Source organism: Phocoena phocoena, chromosome 12 (assembly GCF_963924675.1).
Source record: "Phocoena phocoena chromosome 12, mPhoPho1.1, whole genome shotgun sequence".
Classification (NCBI taxonomy): Eukaryota; Metazoa; Chordata; class Mammalia; order Artiodactyla; family Phocoenidae; genus Phocoena; species Phocoena phocoena.
Window position 1 is genome coordinate 26,943,844 of NC_089230.1, and position 21,430 is coordinate 26,965,273.

Below are 21,430 nucleotides of genomic sequence, written 5' to 3' on the forward strand. Positions count from 1 at the left end.
TGACCACTGCTTTGGGTTGATTTTTTTCTTGCCCATTTTTAAAAATACATTCATGATACATGTGATTATTAGAACTCAGGATTAAATGAGCTAACACATGTAAAATGTTTCAAATAGTACCTGCACATAGTAGTCACTCAATAAATGTTATCTACTATGTAATTATTCTCTCTACTGCACTCCAACCACTTGAACTGCATTATCTTTTCTCTGCAGCCATTATTTCACATAGAAAATCCTGAACACGTTAAATTAATGCATGCTTGCTACCAATAGTAGAAAGAAATACAGATGTTGTGGAAGGATTTCTCAAAGACATTTCCATAAAAGAAATGTTTAATAAAATTACTTTGGGATATGGAGGGCACTCTAGGAGGGAAAAGAAAACAACAATCATATATTGCTCTTCCTATTTCTTCAGAAGGGCAAGATTATTAGAATAATTGATTTAAAAGTTTCAGGGTTTTCAATAGTTGCTGTTAAGAACAGCGATGAATTCCATGAAATGTAGTATCCTTAGAATTAGCCAGACGATGTTTCTTGAAGAATTAAATTTGAGGATTTTTAAACCTCAAATTTTCATTAGGTAGGTTTAAGGATATTTTTTTCCTTTCCTTCACATTGACTCAGCACTATAATAAAGAATGAACCAGAGGCATGATGAGATTGGTTACGTCCACGGTGGTCTCAGGAAATGCTCCAAGGAAGTGCTCCACAGATACCCCTGAAATTATTACTTTCCACTAGAGGGAAAAGAAATCATATTTCTGTGCTTCGTTCCTTTTTCAGTGTCAGACCCATGGCCTCAGAGCAGGGCTGTCATCTAGGGTTTCTTGATCCTTGAGCAGTTAATGGCCTCTGGCTGTGCCCTGGGCTGTGTGTGCCTCTCTTGGTCATTAATCCCACAGAAGTGCCTTGTGCCAGGATGTTCTTCTTTAAAGGCATTTGATTGGCTTGGAAGAGGTTTGCATTAATGAACTCTTTCTTTGTCTGGGAAGGGCAACTGCTTTGTTGTGGCACTTGAGAAAAGGTTGTTTTCCAGCAGTTTTCCCCGTGACCACGATAAGCCACATGAGGAAAGGGTCTCCTTCTTCACAACACAAAGGAAACTTCCTTCATGATTAAGGTCTGAGGCAAAGCTTTATGTCAGTTTGGAAGTAAGACATATACCTTTTAAGGAGAACTGAGGGAATGCACAGTGTTTCAGCTTATCCAAGAAATAAGGGTTCTGTTTCCAGATGATGGGAGAAGAGAGTGCCGTTTCCAGTCGATTCACCACCTTGACCGTTCAGTGATAACCAGGAGATACCGCAAGGCGTTTAATGAAAGAGAACACAGGAATACAGATGCAATCTGATGGACTTTCTGTCTGTAGACTAAACCAAAAAAGCACTTAAATATTTTTAACTATAATTCTGAAATTGAGATTACCTTGAATTTGTCCTGTTAACTTTTGAGTTTTTAATTTATTAATACTGTTATATTCAGTTGACCTAACAGTCTCTTTAAAGGGTTGCTACTACAATGGCTAGGGTCGGGTAAAGTCATTTTATAACATGGTCCGAATACATAGCATTCCCCTCAGTAGTCATGTTTAATTGTCTTATTTTTTGCTGGAAAACAAGATTTCCGGATGAGATCCGAAAATGAACCTTGGAACATTAGTACCCACATGTTTGATACCTACGCAGTGTTCTGTGAATTTCTTTAAACCCACTGTTACTCAGAATCACTTGATTAATGGTAATGTTCCTTTGAAGGTGAATGGTCAGAAGCTACGTGGTTTTCAAAAAAATATTTCTATCTTGAGTAAAACTGCAACAGCTGTTCGTGATTCAGCTTTATTTTTGGCAATTCTAACATATTTATGTTCCCTTCACCGTTTTAAATGATGACATCCCATTTCCCCATACGTTCTGCTGCTTGTTATGAACCATCAAATGCCTTGGCTTTTGGGGAAAACCCAGAAGCGTGCATTTGATCTGCCTTTAAGTAGATAAAACACTTACAGAATTTTTTTTTCTGGAAATTATTAGTTATTCTTGTAACAAGTCTTAATACCTGATAAGACTTGGTCATTTAACATCTTAAAATTTCAGTTGCTTTTTTTCCCCAGTGGTTGTTGAATTTTACTCCCAAAATAGTTGCAGTATATCTTGCTTGCCTGCTTGCTCACTTGCTGTCTTTCCACCGTTTGTTCCATCTTAAAGCTATTAGGAAAAATCTAATTATAAACAATCCTTGTCTTAAAATTATCTGTCACTAATGTCACGTTTTACCAGAACCATCTGCTTATGGGACTATAAGACCATTGCTCTCTGTAATTATTGGCTTACATCTATATCTTTAATAAGTATTTAAATAGCCAAATAGTTTATATATTCCAGATTTTTCATTTGGACATGCCCTCCTTTTGGACACACTGTAAACTAATAGGACCTTGAGGAGAGTTGAGTATGATGGTCTGGACACCTTTAGGTAATAACATCTTCTCCCTACTTTTCTCTCTATCTCCGCTTTGCTACTTTTCCTGATCCTGCTTTTGGCTTTCCTTCAACTGCTCCTCTGGCACTCTTGCGTGTAAAACAATCACCTGCACCCTAGTTACCCCCATGTGTCCTCGTTCAGCATCTTGCAGCCCCATCAACATCATGCCCTACAAAGCTGCCCACTCTAGAAATCCGATGGAGCGACCAAAATTGTTTGTAACACCACCGGAGGGCTCCGCGCGAAGGAGGACTGTTCACGGCACAGCGGTGAGTAGCTGTAAGCCAGGCGATGGTGACATCCGTCCTCCCATCCGTCCCACCAGTCTTGAATCTGGCTGGCTGAGTGGTGCTGTCCCCACACTTCCTCCCCACTTGGCGATTCTGCTGCCCCCTGAAAATCTGAATTTGAAGATGAAAATTGTTCTTTGTTCAAGCATGTCTGAGTGGCTGAACTGCCATATGGGTGCCTCCATACGAATAAGTGCAATGCCAACATACTTTATTTTTGAAAGTAAGAAAACCTTTGAAGGGGAAGTGGGCCTGGACTGCTGCCTTTGCATTTTATTCCAACCCTGTCCAGAAGCTGGCTGAACTCTAAATGTGGTTCACTGAAAAGCAAGATAAGGAATTTTTGTCTGTTTAGCTAATCCGTGTCAAGGCCCAGGTCTTAAAATATAGTGACAAAGAATAGAAAACACTAGTTATTCACTAAGTAATTCTTGAAAGGCTGTTGGGCTGTGTTACAGACTCACGTTTTGCAAGTGAAGAATATAGTTTGTACCTGTTGTTTCTGACAAGGTGGCTGAACTAACATTAATTTTCACCATGCTATAAATGCAATGAGGTCACTTGTATGTCTCCAAGAATCTTTCTTCTTCTTTGTTTTATTTAAACTGTGTGTTATTTGGTAGCCGTTGAAATGTATAGACATTGTTCTGTGGTCTTCAGACGTTGTACTTTAGTCTTAAAGGACTTCCCAGTCCACCAGAAGATCTCATTGCCCCTCTCTCACGGCAATAGCATGACCCATGAGAGGCTGGAACAATTTTTTTCAATCCTAACTTCTCAGAGCAATTCAGATTTATAAAGCTGATGAACACCTGAAAGGATTTTGCTTCGACCTTTGAGGATAATTCAAGGGTTGTGAGAGCTTGATGGCTTTGCCTACAGGCAGTTTTCTTTCAAGCGCTTCAGGCTTTCAGGAGTCAAGGTTTAATTCATGATTGAATCAGACCTCCAGCCCTTCAAGCCAGAAGTGAAACTACCTTTGATGTCTGGGAAGTCTTCCATCATTAGCACTTTGGTGCCTCAGAGATCCTAGCTGTGGACAAGTAGCAATAGTTAAGCAGAACAGTTTTGGCCCCAAATGTTGGATACTTATTGGCTAGAGAAAAGCGTGTACCAAAGAAAAAAATACCTTGTTACGGATAAAAACAAAAATTAACACTCCAGGAGGGAAGGGTGAGAGGTGATCCTTGGCCAACAGATTAAATGAGAGGGATTTGTCATCATACGATCCAAAACCTATATTTTCTCACCGGTTTTGTTTTTGTCTTTTTAGTGCCTTCTTTCTGTATTTGGTCTATTGGCTGTCTTTTCACTTCTTTGCGATTAAATATTTAGGCAAATACCTACTGCCAGAAAACGACTCACCAATCATTTATACTCCAGAGCTGCACTGTAGAATTCAGCTGAGCACTTGAAAATGTGGCAAATGAGACTGACGGATCAAATTTGAAATTTAATTTTCTTTTAAGCAATTTTTAATTGTGACAAAAAACATACAACAAAATATACCATCTTAACTGTTTTTAAATGTGCACTTCAGTAGAATTAAGTGTATCCACGTTGTCGTGCAACCAATCTCTAGAACTTTTTAAATCTTGCAAAATTGAAACTATACCCACTAAACAACAACCTTACGTCCTCCTCCCCCAGCTCCTGGCAACCACCATTTTACTTTCTGTTCCTATGAATTTGACTACATCAGATACCTCATACAAATGAAATCGTACAGTATTTGTCTTTTTTTTTTTTTTTTTTCAGTACGCGGGCCTCTCACTGCTGTGGCCTCTCCCGTTGCGGAGCACAGGCTCCGGACGCGCAGGCTCAGCGGCCATGGCTCACGGGCCCAGCCGCTCCACGGCATGTGGGATCTTCCCGGACCGGGGCACGAACCCATGTCCCCTGCATCGGCAGGCGGACTCTCAACCACTGCGCCACCAGAGAAACCCAGTATTTGTCTTTTTGTGACTGGCTTATTTCACTTAGCATAATGTCCTTAAGGTCTGTCCTTCCACGTTGTAGCATGTGACAGGATTTCTGTTCTTTTTAAGGCTACTAACACTCCGTTGTGTGTGTGTGTCTATACATATATATTTCTGTATGTGTATATATACACACACATGTATACATGTATAGATGCACCACATTTTGTTAATCTGTTCATCTGTTGATGGACATTTGAGTTGCTTCTTCCTTTTGGCTATTGTGAATAGCACTGCTACAAACATGGGTGTGCAGATATCTCTTCAAGATCCTGCCTTCAGTTCTTTTGGATATATACCCAATTGTTGGATCTTATGGTAATTTTATTTTTAATTTTTTGAATAACTGCTATACTTTTTTCCAAAGTGACAATCCCATTTTACTTACATTCCAACCAACAGGGTACAAGGTCTTCCAGTGTTTTCACATCCTCACCAATACTTGTTTTTTCATTTTGTTTTTTTTTCATTTGTTTTTTAAATAGTAGCCTGATAGGTGTGAGATAATACCTCATTATGGTTTTGATTTGCATTTCTCTAATCATCAGTGATGTTGAGCATCTTTCTATAAGTTTGTTGGCCATTTGTACATCATCTTTGGAGAAATATCTAATCAAGTCCTTTGCCCGTTTTTTAATCTTAAGTTTTTTAATCTTATTTTTAATTTTTGTTGTTGGAGTTATTTATACATTATGGATATGAATCCCTTATCAGATATATGATTTGCAAATATTTTCTCTCATTCTGTAGGTCGCCTTCTTACTCTGTTGATTATATCCTTTGATGCATAGGAGTTTTTAAGTTTGAAGTCCCATTTGCTTATTTTTGCTTTCATTGCATGTGCTTTTGGTGTCATATCCAAGAAATTATTACCAAATCCAGTATCATGATGCTTCCCATTTTCTTCTGGGAATTTTATAATTTGAAGTCTTACATTTAGGTCTTTAATCATTTTGAGTTCATTTTTGTATATGGTGTAAAGTAAGGGTCCAACTACATTCTTTTGCATGTGGATATCCAGTTTCCCAGCACCATTTGTTGAAAAGACTGTCTTTTCCCCATTGAATGGTGTTGGCACTCTTGTCAAGGATCCTTTGACCATATACACAAGGGTTTATTTCTGGGTGCTGTACTCTGTTTCATTGGTCTATATGTCTGTCTTTATGCCAGTACCACACTGTTTTGATTACCATAGATTTGTAATATGTTCTGAAATCAGGGATTGTGAGACCTCCAACTTTGTTCTTCTTTTTCAAGATTGTTTATTCAGGGTCCCTGGAGGTTCCATATGAGTTTAGGATGGAGTTTTCTATTTCTGCAAAAAATGATGTTGGCTTTTGATAGGGATTGCATTGATTCTGTAGATTGCTTGGGATAGTATTGACATCTTAGCAATAACAAGTCTTCCATTCTGTGAACTTTAGATGTCTTCCCATTTATTTGTGTCTTCTTTAATCTCTTTCAGCAATGCCTTCTAGTTTTCTCTGTAGAAGTCTCCCACCTCCTTGGTTAAGTTTATTCCTAAGTATTTTATTCTTTTTTTGATGCTGTTGTAAATGGGATTGTTTTCTTAATTTCCTTTTCAATTTTATTAAATTTTAATTAATTTAGATCTAAATTCAACTGCCTGCTATTGAGTACTTGAAATACGTTTTGTGAGACTAAACTTAACATTTAATTTTAATTAATTTAGGTCTAAATTCAAATAGCCAAATGTGGCTAGTGGCTACCATTTTGGACAGTGTAGGTGCAGAACATTTCTATCATCACTGTTCTCTTGTACAGTGCTGTGTTTGAATATCTGTTTATATTGTCTCTCTTGTGGGTTATTTGTATTCTAAACCTAACTTTAGTTGTAAAACTAAAGTCTTTGTCCTGCTGGTAAGTTGCCTAGACCACTGACATGGGCTTGCTGTGTGTGTTCCACCTTAGCCTTGTGGAACGTGTTAACAGGAAAGATTATTGTACAGACCACTGGCTGTTAACTCAGATCAGGATGAGAATCAGGAGCATCTTTACATGTGTGGAACTCAAATAGGTGATTGGGTCCAAGACCAGTGGAAAGATATTCAAAAGAACTAAGAGGGTAAAAGCATCTATCTACCTGCCTGGGAGGGTGTTATGTCAAATACTGAGCATTTTTCCAAACTGCTTCTCCCTGTTCCCCCTACTCCCTAAAGGTGATTAAAGGGAGGTCAGTTTTAAGAAAGAAGGAATTGGTTCAGTGGCACTTTAACAAAAAGAAGACTCTGAGGATTATACACTTTAATGTAGATTTATTCCCAGATGCCTGTCTTATCAAGGTGTAGATGATGACATTAGTCCCCAAATCCTCCACACAACAAATTACCTTTCCTGACTTATTTTCCCATTCAGGTCTCTCCTTGATCTGACTTTAGCCAAATTAAAATGTTTTGAGAAAAAGAAAGAAAAGCAACTCAAGGGCTTAACCCCAACCTCCCTCGGGAAGAGGCCTGTACCTTCCACTCTGGGGACTTGATCTGCCAGAGGCATAATTGCCATCCTGTACACCTATCAAGAGGGTTCCATATGGTGGCTGCTGCTTCTGCTACCCAAGCACTGCAGCTGTTCTCCAATAACCTGCCTCCTGCCCTCTACTACTGGAGACGGGAACAAAGGGTGGTCATGCGGCTGCAAGTGATATAGAGGTGGCACCCTGTGAAGCTCTTTCCTGCCTCATCCTTCATTTGTTTTATTTAGAAATTCTGGGGAGACATTGAGTATTATTTGACACTGAGATGTTTTTCCCCCACCTATAGCCCAGTCCATCAACTAGGATGCTACTAAGAAAAATAGAAGCAATTAGAAGAGATGCTGAAGGGAACAAAAGGGGAGGGAAGAAAGAAGGGGCGTGATGTTTGAGCCAGGCAGAAAAGGAAAGAAAAGAAGGTACACGCCAGCTTATTGGCCCTGAGGCTAGGTGCTGTTCTGCCCCTTCCCTAGCACCCTCAGTCTGCTTTCCTGCAAGGATCCCACAGAGTGAAGGACTGACAGGCAACCACACAGGTCCCTCCAGCCAGCATCTGTTCCCATCCCAGAACACTGTTGGCCGTGTTTCAGATACTTGGAATGAGTACTTTCTCCCTTGCCCTGTGCCTTGTCTTTTTGTTTGTTTCTGTTTGTGTTTTGGTTTGGGGGGTTTTATTGTTTGTTTGTTTGTTTGTTTTTGTCTTCGTTGACTTGAGACTATCAGAACACTTCTGGGTTTCCTTTTGCCCATTTCTACCTAGGAAAGGTGTCACCTCTCTGGCTGAATTCCTAGTATGCAGTCATAGGAGGGCTGATGTTTTGGCCCAACCTCAGAGATTTCCATTTCATCCCTAATGAGGAAGACTAAAAATAGCTGAAATTCCTCACCTTGAACCTGACTTTTCCTTCAAGGGCAAGAGGACACTAAGTGAGGAAGGACTTGTTTGTATAACATCCGTATAAAGAAAAAAATGAATTAATGTCTGACATAGCAGACATGTAAATTAAAAAAAATAAACTGAGCTCTAGTGTGTTCCAGGGTTAAAAAAACAAAACAAAACTGCTTAAGAATTAAAAGAGATAAAGGTAGGGGGAATAAGCTGAAAGTGACCTTTATTTTGACATTTGTGTGGGCTAAACTGGACTATGAGAAATTTTGCTCTGGCTAGTTTTAGATACAAAGTATAGGTGCTTTCTAAAAGTGTGTTTTTGTTTTGTGTTTTTACAATGTAAGTCCAGATCACACATCCAGAACCTTCTTATTAGTGTCAGATTGTGTTAATTCAATTATAATGTTCAGTTTTAACCTAATAAAGGCCTTTTGTTGGGGTGGAATGGATATACATGGCAAAGGTTGGAAATTTTCCCAAAAGCCATTCAATGGATTGCAGCGCCACTGTTGAATACTGTGAATGTGATTGTCCCGCTCATGGAAAAATCTAATTATTGTGTTCCTCTGAACTTAGGGCTATAAAAGAGAAAGGGAGAGAGAAAACTTACCCTTCCACCTCACACCCGGCATCCGAAGGGCTCTATCTCCATCTCATCCCAAAGCCAGATCACCAGCTTCCTCCCGACTTTGGTAAGTGAAATGTAAGAGGCTGGCAGGGTCGTTCCATGTTGGAGAATTAAGAGCCTCTGTCCTCTGAAAAGAAACTGTTCTCCCCACACTGTTTGGCCTTCACTTGGAGAGTAATATTTTTCCTCAGAGGAAAGAAAAAAGAAACCTGGAATGAGCCTCTAAAGTGAGTACTTCTGCATTTGCCACATAAAAGACACATTCACACAGCTAAATATCTTCATTTCTCTTCCGTATTGGTGTTCCAAGACTATTACATGGTGGAGGTATGGGGAAAGGAAGGTTCTGGCAAGCCTGTTCTCATGTGCCCCTTCCTCTTTACTTTGTTTGTTGCCCAGGCTCCCATCCAAGTCCTTTCCCCACTTGCCTGGCACCCCCAGACCAGCATCCTCCATGCCTCCTGGACCAGTCAAACCTGCCCCTGCTCAGGTCCGGCCCCCCTCGCCCGGCAACATCCGCCCCATCAAGAGAGAAGTCAGAGTGGAACCTGAGAGAAAAGACCCTGAGAAGGAACCTCAGAAAGTTGCCAGTGAGCCCTCACTAAAGGGCAGGGCACTTTTGGTGAAGGTAGAAGAAGCCACAGTGGAAGAGGGGACACCTGTCGAACCAGAGGTCGCTCCTGGTAGGAATCCACTGACTCGTGGTGGAGTGTGGGTCGCTCGCTCTCTTTAGTCACTCTTCCTTTTTCTCCTGCACTGCTCTGACTTGGCTTTTTCTTTCTTTCTTTTTTTCCCTTGTCGGGCACTTGAAAATTTTACTCTAAGGCTAATCTGGGGAACTTTTCTTGAATATAATTTTCCTACATAGAAAGAAAGAATCATCCATCCTACGGCCTATGGTCAGAGCCACAGCATATTAATTCAGGTGTGGTTAACAACCACAAACAGGTATTATCACGCAGAGTCTTGGGTCAGGAATTTGGGAGCAGCTTAGCTGGGTTGTTAGAGGATGGCTCATGCACAGGGCTGTCGGCAGGTGACCTTCATTTCATGACACATGAACCTCTCCATAGGGCTGCTGGACGTCCTCACAGTCTGTCCACTCTGCTGGCTTCCCGCAGAATGAGTGAGCTGAGGGAGAGAATCATGAGGAGCCCACAGTATCTTTTATGCCCAGTCTCAGAAGTCACACACGCAGAAATCACGATTTCTTTTCTTTTTTTATTTATTCATTTATTTTTGGCTGCTTTGGGTCTTCGTTGCTGCCCACGGGCTTCCTCTAAAGTTGCGGTGAGCGGGGGCTACTCTTCATTGCAGCGCACGGACTTCTCATTGCAGTGGCTTCTCTTGTTGCGGAGCTCGGGCTCTAGGCACGCGGGCTTCAGTAGCTGTGGCGCACGGGCTCAGTAGTTGTGGCTCGCGGGCTCTAGAGCTCAGACTCAGTAGTTGTGGCACAGGGGCTTAGTTGCTCCGCGGCATGTGGGATCCTCCCGGACCAGGGACTGAACCCATGTCCCCTGCACTGGCAGGCAGATTCCCAACCGCTGTGCCACCAGGGAGGTCACAGAAATCACGATTTCTGTCATACTATTCGTTAGAAGCAAGTCACTAGCTTCAGCTCACACTCAAGTTGGGGGGATTAGCCTCCATCTTTTAAAGGGAGGATTTTCGAAGAATTTAGGGAAATATTTTTAAACCACATCTATAATGTTTCAAACTGTAGAACCCTGCCCCTACCTCAGACCTATTGAATCAGAATACGTGGTGGATCCAAAGACTCTGAAGGATACTAAGCTCATCTGTTGACTCTTGTGCAGGATTGCCAGATAAAATAGAGTGGCAGTTATCCTGTGTGTACTGGAGTTTGGGGACCACTGGCTTAGCGTATGTGATTGACAGAGGTCAGAATTGTTTCCAAAAGACCCAGTGGATCTCATCTCTACCAGGTTAACCAGATGCTGTTTAGAAGTTTAAAATCACCTGGAACTAGAAATTCAGTGTATCTTGTTGAAAATTGTCTTCATTCAAGAGTTTTCTCTTTAAGACTTAATTTGAAGATACAGGGTGGGGGGCAAAGAAAGAATAGTGACTCAAGACAAATGATAGCATAGTAAGGGAATGGACGAGTCCAATACCTGTTTGCATGGAAAGAGGGAGAAGAGAAAGGCCAAAAAGTGTCCTGAGGGCAAAGAAAAATCTGTGGGAGCAGCAGGAGAAATGCAGATCTTGAAAGGAGGGTCTGGAGTGGTCAGGTGCCAGGGATCACAACTCACCATGGTGCCTATGGCAGGGGTGCCCCAGCCCCCTAGGTCCTTTTCCTGAATCCAAATAAGGTCAGAGAACTACTCTCATCTTGCATGTTGGCATCAGAACTGGCAGTGGAGACCTGCAATGTCTAAGGAGCACAGGTGCCGTCTCCCGAAGAGGCTCTTGGTTCCTCCCTCCTCAGACCTGGAGGCAGCTCTGGGTAGACAGAAGAGGCCTCTTCCTTGGTCTCTTCCCGCCTGAGTCCGGGCTCAGTGGTATGGACGCTGGGCATGGTCACAGAAAGCCTTGAGTCCTCTAGGGATGAATAGTCACTAAAGAGAAGGAATTTTTTTTTTAACGTAATGAAAGGCAAATGGAAGAGCTCATCTTCCTTTTTCCTGGGGTATAACTTCCCACAGAACCTAACATGAGTTTCTATACTTAGTACACATTCGATATATGTTGTTAACTGATTTAACTTGTATAAAAATAAGGCTTGGTGACAGAGTGTCAGCTTCGGATGTCTCACTTACACACGCGGCTTTTTGTTATCTGTTGCCCGGTTACAGATAGAATACAGTGAAACCGTGAGAACGCGCAGTAATAAACATTCCCTTTTCTTTTATAGCGATGAATTCGAGGCCTGGGGTGCGGGGGATGCTAGTTTTTGTGTTGTTCTTTGGCTTTTGTTTCCAATTGGTTTTCTCCTTGTACTTGTTTGTACAGCTGCTCCGGAGGCAGCCTCAGCACCAGCCTCCGCTCCAGCCTCCACTCTGGCCCCTTCATCCACTGTGACTGCCATTGCTTCTCTGAAGACCTCTGCGGGCACCACTGACCCGGAAGAGGCCACGAGGCTTCTAGCTGAGAAGAGGCGGCTGGCCCGAGAGCAGAGAGAGAAGGAGGAAAGGGAGAAGAGGGAGACGAGAGAGCTCGAAAGGTAAAGGAGTGACACTGCTCAGTGACACCCTGGTGACACCTTGGATTAAGTCTTCAGTCAGGGAGAAGAGGTAACGGTGGTGTTGAAGGTGAATCTATTTAGTTGTTTCAGAATTAGTCTCCCCTGGTATCCACTGAGCGACTTCTGTAAGCCACGTTTTCTTATTATAATGACACTGCAACAAAACTGATGGAGAAGGGGATTTTTTTTGTTTTCGAAGGACTAGGGAGAAAGGTTTAAAGAAAAAAAAATCATCCATATTCTTACCAGATTTCAATAATTGTGTACATTTTGGGTCACCCTTTCCAGTCTCTGAACAGTGGGTGGGCGTATGTACATGCATAAATACATACATACGCACATAGATTCGCATAATTGTAACCACAGTAGAGGTACAGTTGTGCAGTCTTAATTTTTTATTTAACGTATCTCTCATCTCCATGTTTCCTCATTATCTTTCTCATTATCTTAAAGCTGCGTATCAACAGCTCATGTTTTCTTCCAGATAGTATTCCTCTCAGAGGGTAGCTGCGTGAGACAGTTAAGTGCCCCATGACTGCCTGCCAGACAGTATGCCAGGGGCAGTTTGCTTAGTTGCCCCCCTTCCGGAGCTAATAAGGCTAATGTCAATATAATTGTTCTTCAAATAAGCAGAACTGCCTCTCCGGAAAGGACGGCAGCCCCAGTGCTGGGCCGCCATCTTGGACATGCCCTACCCTTGGTCCCAACAGGGAGCTTACGTGGTCCATCTTGTCCCTGTACTGAAACAGAACATTATAACCTTTATTTACGTACAGAGATTTGGAGGGGAGCGTTAAATTCGTTACTAAAAGTCACATTATTGGATTAAACAGATCTCAGCCTTTAAAGATATATTGCAGATCCTTTAAAAAAAAAAAAAAAAGAAAACAAAACAAAACAGGGGCTTCCCTGGTGGCGCAGTGGTTGAGAGTCCGCCTGCCGATGCAGGGGACACGGGCTCGCGCCCCGGTCCGGGAAGATCCCACATGCCGCGGAGCGGCTGGGCCCGTGAGCCATGGCCGCTGAGCCTGCGCGTCCGGAGCCTGTGCTCCGCAACGTGAGAGGCCACAACAGTGAGAGGCCTACGTACCGCAAAAAAAAGAAAGAAAGAAAGAAAGAAAACAAGCTCTCCTCAGAATATGAGTGGATACATTCTGCGTCTGTTTCCCACGAGGCAACGGGAGGCTGGGAAGGGGAGGAGGAAGGAGAGAGGGTGGCTTCACGTGTATCAGTGGATGCTGTTGGCCAGACCTCCCAACAAACTGTTCTCGCGGTAACCACAAACTCGATCGCGCCTTGCCAAGGAAGTCCCCTCACGTATCTTCGTCTTGTTTTGTCTTTTTCCAGACAAAAGCGAGAAGAATTGGCCCAAAGGGTGGCTGAAGAGAGAACCCGCCGAGAGGAGGAGGCCCGCCAGCTGGAAGCTCAGCAAGCCAGGGAGAGGGAAGAGCAGCTGCGGCGGCAGGAGGAGGAGCGGGCCCGGCGCGAGCGGGAGGAGATGGAGCGCATCCAGAAACAGGTAGCGGGGGGCCGGCTCCCGCCCGGGAAGCAGGTCGGCGCAGCCCTGGCTCAAGATGGGGCAAGGGGCAGTCCAGATGGGAAGAGGAAGCTGTTGAGCGTGGGGTTAGGAGTGCTCGTGTCTCCCCCGTGTGCGCTCGTGGTCCTCGCGTTCTCCGTCCTCGGGCGCCCCGGGACCTTGGGGGCAGCGGGCAAAGCCGGCCTGTGTGTAAGAAGCAGATACAGACTTCCCGTTTTCAGAAAGAAGAAGAAGCTCGTGTTCGGGAAGAAGCAGAGAGGGTCCGGCAGGAACGGGAGAAGCATTTCCAGAGAGAAGAGCAGGAGCGCCTGGAGAGGAAGAAGGTAGTTGCGTCTCTGCCCCCGCAGCCTGGCGCCCTCGCTGCTCTTGATTCTGCTTAGACTGAAGCCGGCTCCAGACCAAGAGACTAGCTCACTGCCATCAGAAAACAAAAGTGTCCTGCCCATTCCAGGTTAACTAAAGCAGCTCTCAGTATTAATGTTCTCCTCCAAAGAAATCGCTCTTGGTGTTTCAGGCTTCACCAAAAACAGTTGCTTCCAATTCATGTGGCTTAAGCCAATTTCAACTTCTTTGAGTAACTCCAGTTAAGACAAAGACAATTATATTTTCCCAAAATAATGGACATGTTTCAGTGCCCTGCTATTTGCTTAGTCAGTGAAATGCGCCAGGCTAGCTTTCTTTCCATATCTGATGTGTTTGCTCAATTCTGCCTTTTTTGTAGAGGCTTGAGGAGATAATGAAAAGAACCAGAAAACCAGAAGCTTCAGATAAGGTATTGAGATGGCCTTTTTTTTAACTATTCTTAATGACTTTTTTTTTTTACTTTCATTTGTAATTTTAACGTTAAAAAGTCTTTTTTTTTTTTTTCTTTGTTAGAAAACCGTTGATCAGAGAAATGGAGATATAACCAAGGGAGCGCTCATTAGAGAAACAGGTATTTATTTCAGTGAACTCAAATCAATACAAATATAGAATTTTTTAATTTATTCTGTGGAGGTCAAGATAAACATTGATTTAAAATAAAAATACTCATTGACTCACAGAAGTTTAGGTGTTTCTCATCTAGTCCACAAATAATCCCCTTTATCTAAAAATCTCTAGCATTTCTAGCAGATTTTTTTCACATTTGTTTATACTCTAATGGAGTATTTAATATCTTAAGTCATTTTATATTATATATATATGTCTATATATCTATGTGTATGTATGCCTCTATAGATATGTATACACACGTATATGTGTATATACACACACGATTAGAAGAATTTTCTGAGTTTATAAAATTAAATTTCATTTGTCATTTACTATCTGCTAAAGGAATCTGTGTTTATATTTGCTATTAAGGACATTAAATTTAAATATTTTGACAACTTGTACTTATGGCATTTCTCAGAAAAGGACTTAAATGTTATTTCTTTTAGTTCTGACTTCAGAATAGAGTTAAAATTTGAAATTTGTTGAAATTTCATTAGAAAGTTGTTCATATGCCATAGGCTTTGGACAAAGATGATTAATTTCTTGGTGATTTTAAACCAAATTTGGTGTATATAAAAATAAAATTTATCTTAGTGTTTTAGTACTCACACTCAACTAATATTTATTAAATGCCTTCTTTGTGTCAGATACATCTGCATACATTTTCTTGTTTAATTTCCATTGCAGACCTGTGAGATAGGAGATGCTTTATCTTGGAGTAAGCAGGCATTTTCGGAAAACTTTTGTGTGCCAGGCCCTTTTGTAGGTGCTAGGATTCAGTGTGAGCAGGTCAGCCGAGGTCCCTACCCCCCCCCACCCAGGAGAACTCAGATTGAGTGACAGGCCCAGCTCGCACAGCTGGAGTCCAAGTCACCAGCTTGTAATTTGGCTCCTTCCGTGATTCCACGTGGTCTTCATGATTGTACATACAGGTGGTCGGTCAATAATTCATTATGCGGTCTTCCTCTTTCCTCATCTGCAGTATCAATATGAAAAGAAAGGACCAGAGATACCTCAGTTTCTTTTACTGTTTATTATAGACTGGAGTAAAGATCAAATGAAATGATTTATGTGAAAGAACATTCTCTGTTCTGGGGTTTTCAAATGTAAAATACTGGTATTTGGGGATTTGGTTTTACTTCAGTCGAGGCTATCCGAGTTCCTCTATGTCATAATCCCTTCAGTGTGGGGCTTTTCATTCTCTTTTAAAGATGCCCTAATTACATTTGTTTGGAGAATAGCCTAATGGTTGCATATTAACCCCACTGCATTTTTAACAGGTTGCCTCCAAGAACGTTGTGATACATTTAGGCTTAAAGCAGGCACGGCACCCAGTAAGTCATCGGAATGAGCATTTTGGAATGTAAATAACACCAACCCAGGATTATTTGAGGAGCCGATGCTGTAGTTTGTACATGGCCGGGCTCCTTGTTGGTTTTTTTGTTTTTCCACGTGTCTTCTTCCTGCTAGTCCCCTATCAATTCTTTCGATTATTCTTGGTACCTCAATTCGAGAATGAACAATGGCCGGAAGGAAGGTGCAACTTGTCAGTCATCACACCTGTGTTTATCAACTCTCATAATAAATTTGGTTTGAGCTAATAGTGCTGAAACGAGGCCTGAGGATTATCTAACATATGTTCCTCTTCTCCTGGCCCCACATTTGGTTGAGGACTGAATGGTATCACCAGTGCTCCAAAGAGAATTCTAGGCTGGGCAGGCAGGTGAGTTTACAGACCTATCAGAAGTCTTCTCAGAAGATTCCTATTACCAGCTTTGCAAATTTTGGCAGCTTTTAAGTTATTAGTCTCTTCTTCTTAAGACTTTACGTAAACCTGGCCCAGATTTTAAAGTCAGTCATCGATATTGTTTGCTCACGCTAGACTCCAGTGGGGAACATTGAATGACTAGGTAGCACAGTTAGGTACAGTTCACTGGCCTTCCATGCATGAAATCCCTACCATTCTTAAGTGGAACTAAAACCGAATTTTCCAAAATATTTTTCATCACTTAGGGTATTTCATGGTGATTTGCTCCAAATCCTTCAGTAATAATTTGTTCAGCATCGGCCTGACCAAATCAACTTACTGTTATCTTCATCAATTGCTTTGGTTTCAGTATTACATACTTTTTTGTCCAAAGTCAGTTTGGTGCAAGCAGAAATAATCACAGCACTGATTTCCACCCTTACAATGTGCTGGGCAGTGTTCTAAGTACTTTGCATGTGTTAATACATTTAATTCTCACAGTAGCCTATGAGTTAGGTACTATTACTATCCATGAGGAAACTGAGGCACAGAGCGTTTGTGGCTTGCCCAGGGTCACACAGCTGGTAAGTAGCAGAGCCAGGACATAAATCCAGGCATTCTGGCTCCTTGGGTTTGGGTTTGATAGTAGAGTAGTAGTAACCCTTCGTTCCATCTTCTTTGCCATGTCCAGCGGTATCTGCACTTCCAAATATGACAAACTCTCCAGGACAAGGAGAACCAGCAGCCAGCCCCCATGTGGTTACCTCACACCAATCAGAAGTGACTGTGGAGAGGTGAGTTAGACAACTGCGGCCTTTCTTACTGATGCACACGACTGTTTTTGCCCCACCAATCCCACCAGAATTTTCTGGGGCCAGACAGAATTTGAGTTTTAACATGAAGATTTATTGAGGTTCATTAATGTTTGGTAGAGCTAGTAATTCTCTAATCTGAGAACAGGAAAATGTCTTTTTTTCTTGAATCTCTAAATATGACGGTGAGGTTTTTGTGTGGCTATCCAAAAAAATTACAGGGAATAATTTGTTACTTTCCTTTGTATGTATTTGGCATGATCCTGGACCATCTTCACACCCTTTGATGATATACAGCAGCTGTATTTTCACTGTATAGAATATTATAGTGAGTCACAGGTTTGTTCCTTGGTAAAAGTAATTTAGATGCCAGTATTTCTTTTACTAGTAGTAGAGCTTCTTACTGAGGAAACAGATGGTGGCTAACAATAGTTGAGAAGTGTGGGTTAAAGAAAGATTGCCTTCCTGTTCCCTTGCATTTATACTGACAGCGTTGTAAGAGTGCTCTCAAAACTGAAAATGAAGGGTAATCATAGCCTGTGCCGAGAAATCCAGTCATAAAGAACTTGTAGGAATATTTATAATAATGTTCAAATTTTTCAGCTGCAACTTTTTATTTATCAGAATTTACTGAATTATGAGTTCTGTCTCTGATGCCAGGGTCTTTGCTACCGTAAGAGAATTGAAGCTCCTGAAATTAACTTTTTTAATAGATAGAAAAATGTCTTTTAAGATCTAAGATCTTTTTTTCTTCCAGTTTTACTGAGATATAATTGACATACAGCACTGTATAAGTTTGAGGTATATGGCATAATGACTTGATATACATAAATTTTTTTCTTAATCTAAAAACACATACTATACAACATTTTATATTGTTGGAAGCCATGAAAAGACAAGTTGTCCTAAGATGGACATCCTAAAATATCTATAAGTCATAAGGTATCTATGTATATCTGTCTGGGACAGTAAAAATTTTTTTTAATTTGCCCAGTATAATACCAAAGAAAATAATTTTCCTAAGAGAGATTTTAATAAGCATTTGATTATGTTTAATAAATTTATTGTCATAAGTACCCAAGATATATATGAAGTGGTATTTCATTTTTTTAGTTATAGTTTGATTTTCAAATAAAAATACTCATTTCCAACTACTATAATTTATGGCATTTAATTCATTGATGTCAGAGATTTTTAGAAAAGGATAAAAAGTACCACAGAGAACCCCATTATTATAACAAGGGATAGGTTTTTTAAGCCACTGATAATTCTCTCTGAGGAATAAAATTAGCTTATACTTTAGCTGACTCTCTTCAGTGGTAAAATCAAGTGATCACTCATTGTATAAGAACCTGAAACATATCTTCAAGAGTCTTGCATCCAACTTCAACCTCCAGAGAGAAGCCAAAGAAGGGGAATTCAAAAGCCGATACTTGTATCTTAAGAGGACACACAGATCCATAAACCCTAACCCCAGCAACTTCAGCTTCAGTTTTATAGTTTCTGCTGGTCACAGTGTCCTCTGAACATTTAATAATTGTTCATCCAGAGCATAGGGCATGATTATTCCTCTAATTGCTAACACGTAAGAATGGGTGGGGTGGTTGGGTAAGAGTGGGAGGGGAAATGAGGTCAGCTGTTGATTCAAGCCTGGGGCTGGCGTTGCCATTACAGCTTGTCAGCACACGCAGGCCTGGGAGGTGACGGGAGTTGTCATGGTCAAGGAACAAGGGCTTTGAAGATGCATTTCTTTTGCCAAAACTTCTACTTAAAAATCTCTCTGGGATGGGAACCAAAACTCTTCCCCTGATTACAGAAAGCCCATTGGTACTGGGAAAGAGCAGGAGGAAGGGCGTGACGGCGCAAGCACTAGAACGGCGGGTATTAGGACGGGGTGTGTGTGCGAGTGCACACGCGCTGATGTAGGCTACTGTGATGCCGAGCCTCTTCTCCCCTCCTTAGTGAAATAGCGGAAACGCACCATTATAGTCTGAATCTGTATAATATTTTTATGTTCTCTTCCACGGCACTTTTACAAATAATATTTTCAACATACCCTGCAATACCTTGTGAAGCACTTAGGTCAGGCATCTTTATTTTTTTTTCTAGAAGAAAGGGTTTAATAATTAACAAAAAATACCATAATACCCAAATCAGAAATGTTTTAGAATATGTTCCACAAAGTCAATGTATCTCACTGACTGGGGAAAGTAAACTATTTCCTCAATAGGGAAAAAAAAAGCAAAGATTCCTTAAAAAAAAAAAAAAAAAAAACAATGGAAAGATTAGATGTCTACTAGCTTCATTTTCACCATTTGGGAAGGAGATGGAAAAAGACTAACTTAGGAAAGTTCAAGTTGTTGTCATTACTGCCAGTAGAGACCTGACTTTCTGATCTCTTCCATAGATCTCTGTCTACAGGTAAACATTGTTTGTGATGAGTGTGTATTAGAAGTTAAAACCGTCATGATTTTTGTTTCACATTTTTAGTCTTATTAATATTTTCCAGTTGAAAATTTTAACTCTAGAATTTTGTCAAATAGGGTCATTTTTTATACATGAGCCACTGAACAAATTATGCAGTTTGCAAATATGTTTACTGCTGCAGTCAGATCAAGTGAACAATAAAATTAACCTAGCATTCATTTGGTGCACAGGCATTGTTTTGCTGCATTGTAAAGCATAATAATGAACATATAACCTAACGGGCTGCCTATTTGGTTATGGAGTGTGTAAAGGGAGTGAAAAACCTAAGAGAGGGACTTCCCTGGTGGCGCAGTGGTTAAGAATCTGCCTGCCAACGCAGGGGACATGGGTTCGATCCCTGGTACGGGAAGATCCCACATGCCATGGAACAACTAAGCCCGTGCGCCACGACCCCCGAGCCCACGAGCCACAACTACTGAGCCTGCGCACCACAACAAAGAATAGCCCCCGCTCGCCGCAGCTAGAGAAAGCCCACGCACAGCAACGAAGACCCAACGCAGCCAAAAAAAAAAAACCCTAAGAGAAACTATAGGTAGAAACTAAGAATTTGTTGGCCAGTTAAATGTAGCTCAAAGGGCTTCCCTGGTGGCACAGTGGTTAAGAATCCGCCTGCCAATGCAGGGGACACGGGTTCGAGCCCTGGTCCAGGAAGATCCCACGTGCTGTGGAGTAACTAAGCCCATGCACCACAACTACTGAGCCTGTAAGCCTAGAGCCCGTGCTCTGAAACACGAGAAGCCACTGCAGTGAGAAGCCCGCGCACGGCAACGAAGAGTAGCCCCCGCTCAACATAGCTAGAGAAAGGCTGCGTGCAGTAACGGAGACCCAGCACAGCCAAAAATAAATAAACAAAATAAATTATTAAAAAAAAAATGTAGCTCAAAAATCCAAGATATTAACCATGAATTAATAAGAATAAGGTGGGGTCAGAGGCAGATTTAAGGGGCAAAGATGAGAAGGTTGGTCTTCAACAATTTACCTATAAAATTATGCACATGTTTTAGGAAGCTGGAGACATCCAGGAAGGGCTGGAATTTGAATAGCTGGGACTATAAAAAATGGCATTATGAGAAAAACATGGGACCAGAGACCACGCATTCAATCTGGACTGTCTCCCAGTAGTTGTGTGACTTGTGCAAATTATCCCCCCCCATAATCCCCTCATCTTTGAAGTACAGATCCTAATAAGGGCTACTCTTTATAAGACAAAGAGATACAAAATGCCTGCAGTAGACAGGCATGTTAAATATATGTAGAACTGTTGATGATGAGGATCTATTCTAATTGATAACTTGGACCATTTGATAAGTTTTATTTTTAAAAGCTGTTTTTTTAAATAAGAATATAAAGTACAAATATGTCAGAATTCACCATTTTTGTTAGTAATGATGAGGTCAATCATTCTAGCCTTTCGATTGTAAGATTATAAAAGTATTTATTATAAAACAGTTTGTCCTAAAAATGTTTTCCAGTTTTAATACTAACTCCTTTTGATTTTGATGTTTCAAACTCCCTAGTACTCCCAATTTGGAAAAACAACCAAATGAAAATGGAATATCAGTTCAGAATGAAGATTTTGAAGAAATTATAAATTTACCCATTGGATCTAAACCATCCAGATTAGATGTCACCAACAGCGAGAGTCCAGACATTCCCTTGAATCCTATTTTGGCCTTTGGTGATGAAGGGACACTTGGGACCCTGCCTCAGGTAGATGGTGTTCAAACACAGCAAACAGCAGGTAAGCTTGCCTCGAACTCCCTTCAGGAATCATCAGAAATAAATATGTGACACCCAAGAGGGATTGAACCTTCTGCTGTGTGACTGTGGCACACTTTGTCCTTAAGGGACCAAATAAGCCACGTGGAAGAGATTGTGCATGGGTCATTAGAAGTTGAATTTT

General features: G+C 41.4%; 1 protein-coding gene across 1 annotated transcript in view; it reads left to right on the forward strand.

The window, feature by feature from the left end:
* The window catches only part of MAP7 (microtubule associated protein 7), a 142,744-nt gene that overhangs the window by 118,196 nt on the left and 3,118 nt on the right, over positions 1–21,430 (forward strand). The window contains exons 8-17 of the mRNA XM_065889186.1: positions 2,629–2,756; positions 8,713–8,828; positions 9,164–9,447; positions 11,738–11,948; positions 13,317–13,488; positions 13,728–13,829; positions 14,228–14,278; positions 14,383–14,440; positions 16,920–17,022; positions 21,045–21,268. Coding sequence (XP_065745258.1) covers positions 2,629–2,756; positions 8,713–8,828; positions 9,164–9,447; positions 11,738–11,948; positions 13,317–13,488; positions 13,728–13,829; positions 14,228–14,278; positions 14,383–14,440; positions 16,920–17,022; positions 21,045–21,268 — 1,449 coding nt within the window. The remainder of the gene's footprint in view (positions 1–2,628; positions 2,757–8,712; positions 8,829–9,163; positions 9,448–11,737; positions 11,949–13,316; positions 13,489–13,727; positions 13,830–14,227; positions 14,279–14,382; positions 14,441–16,919; positions 17,023–21,044; positions 21,269–21,430) is intronic.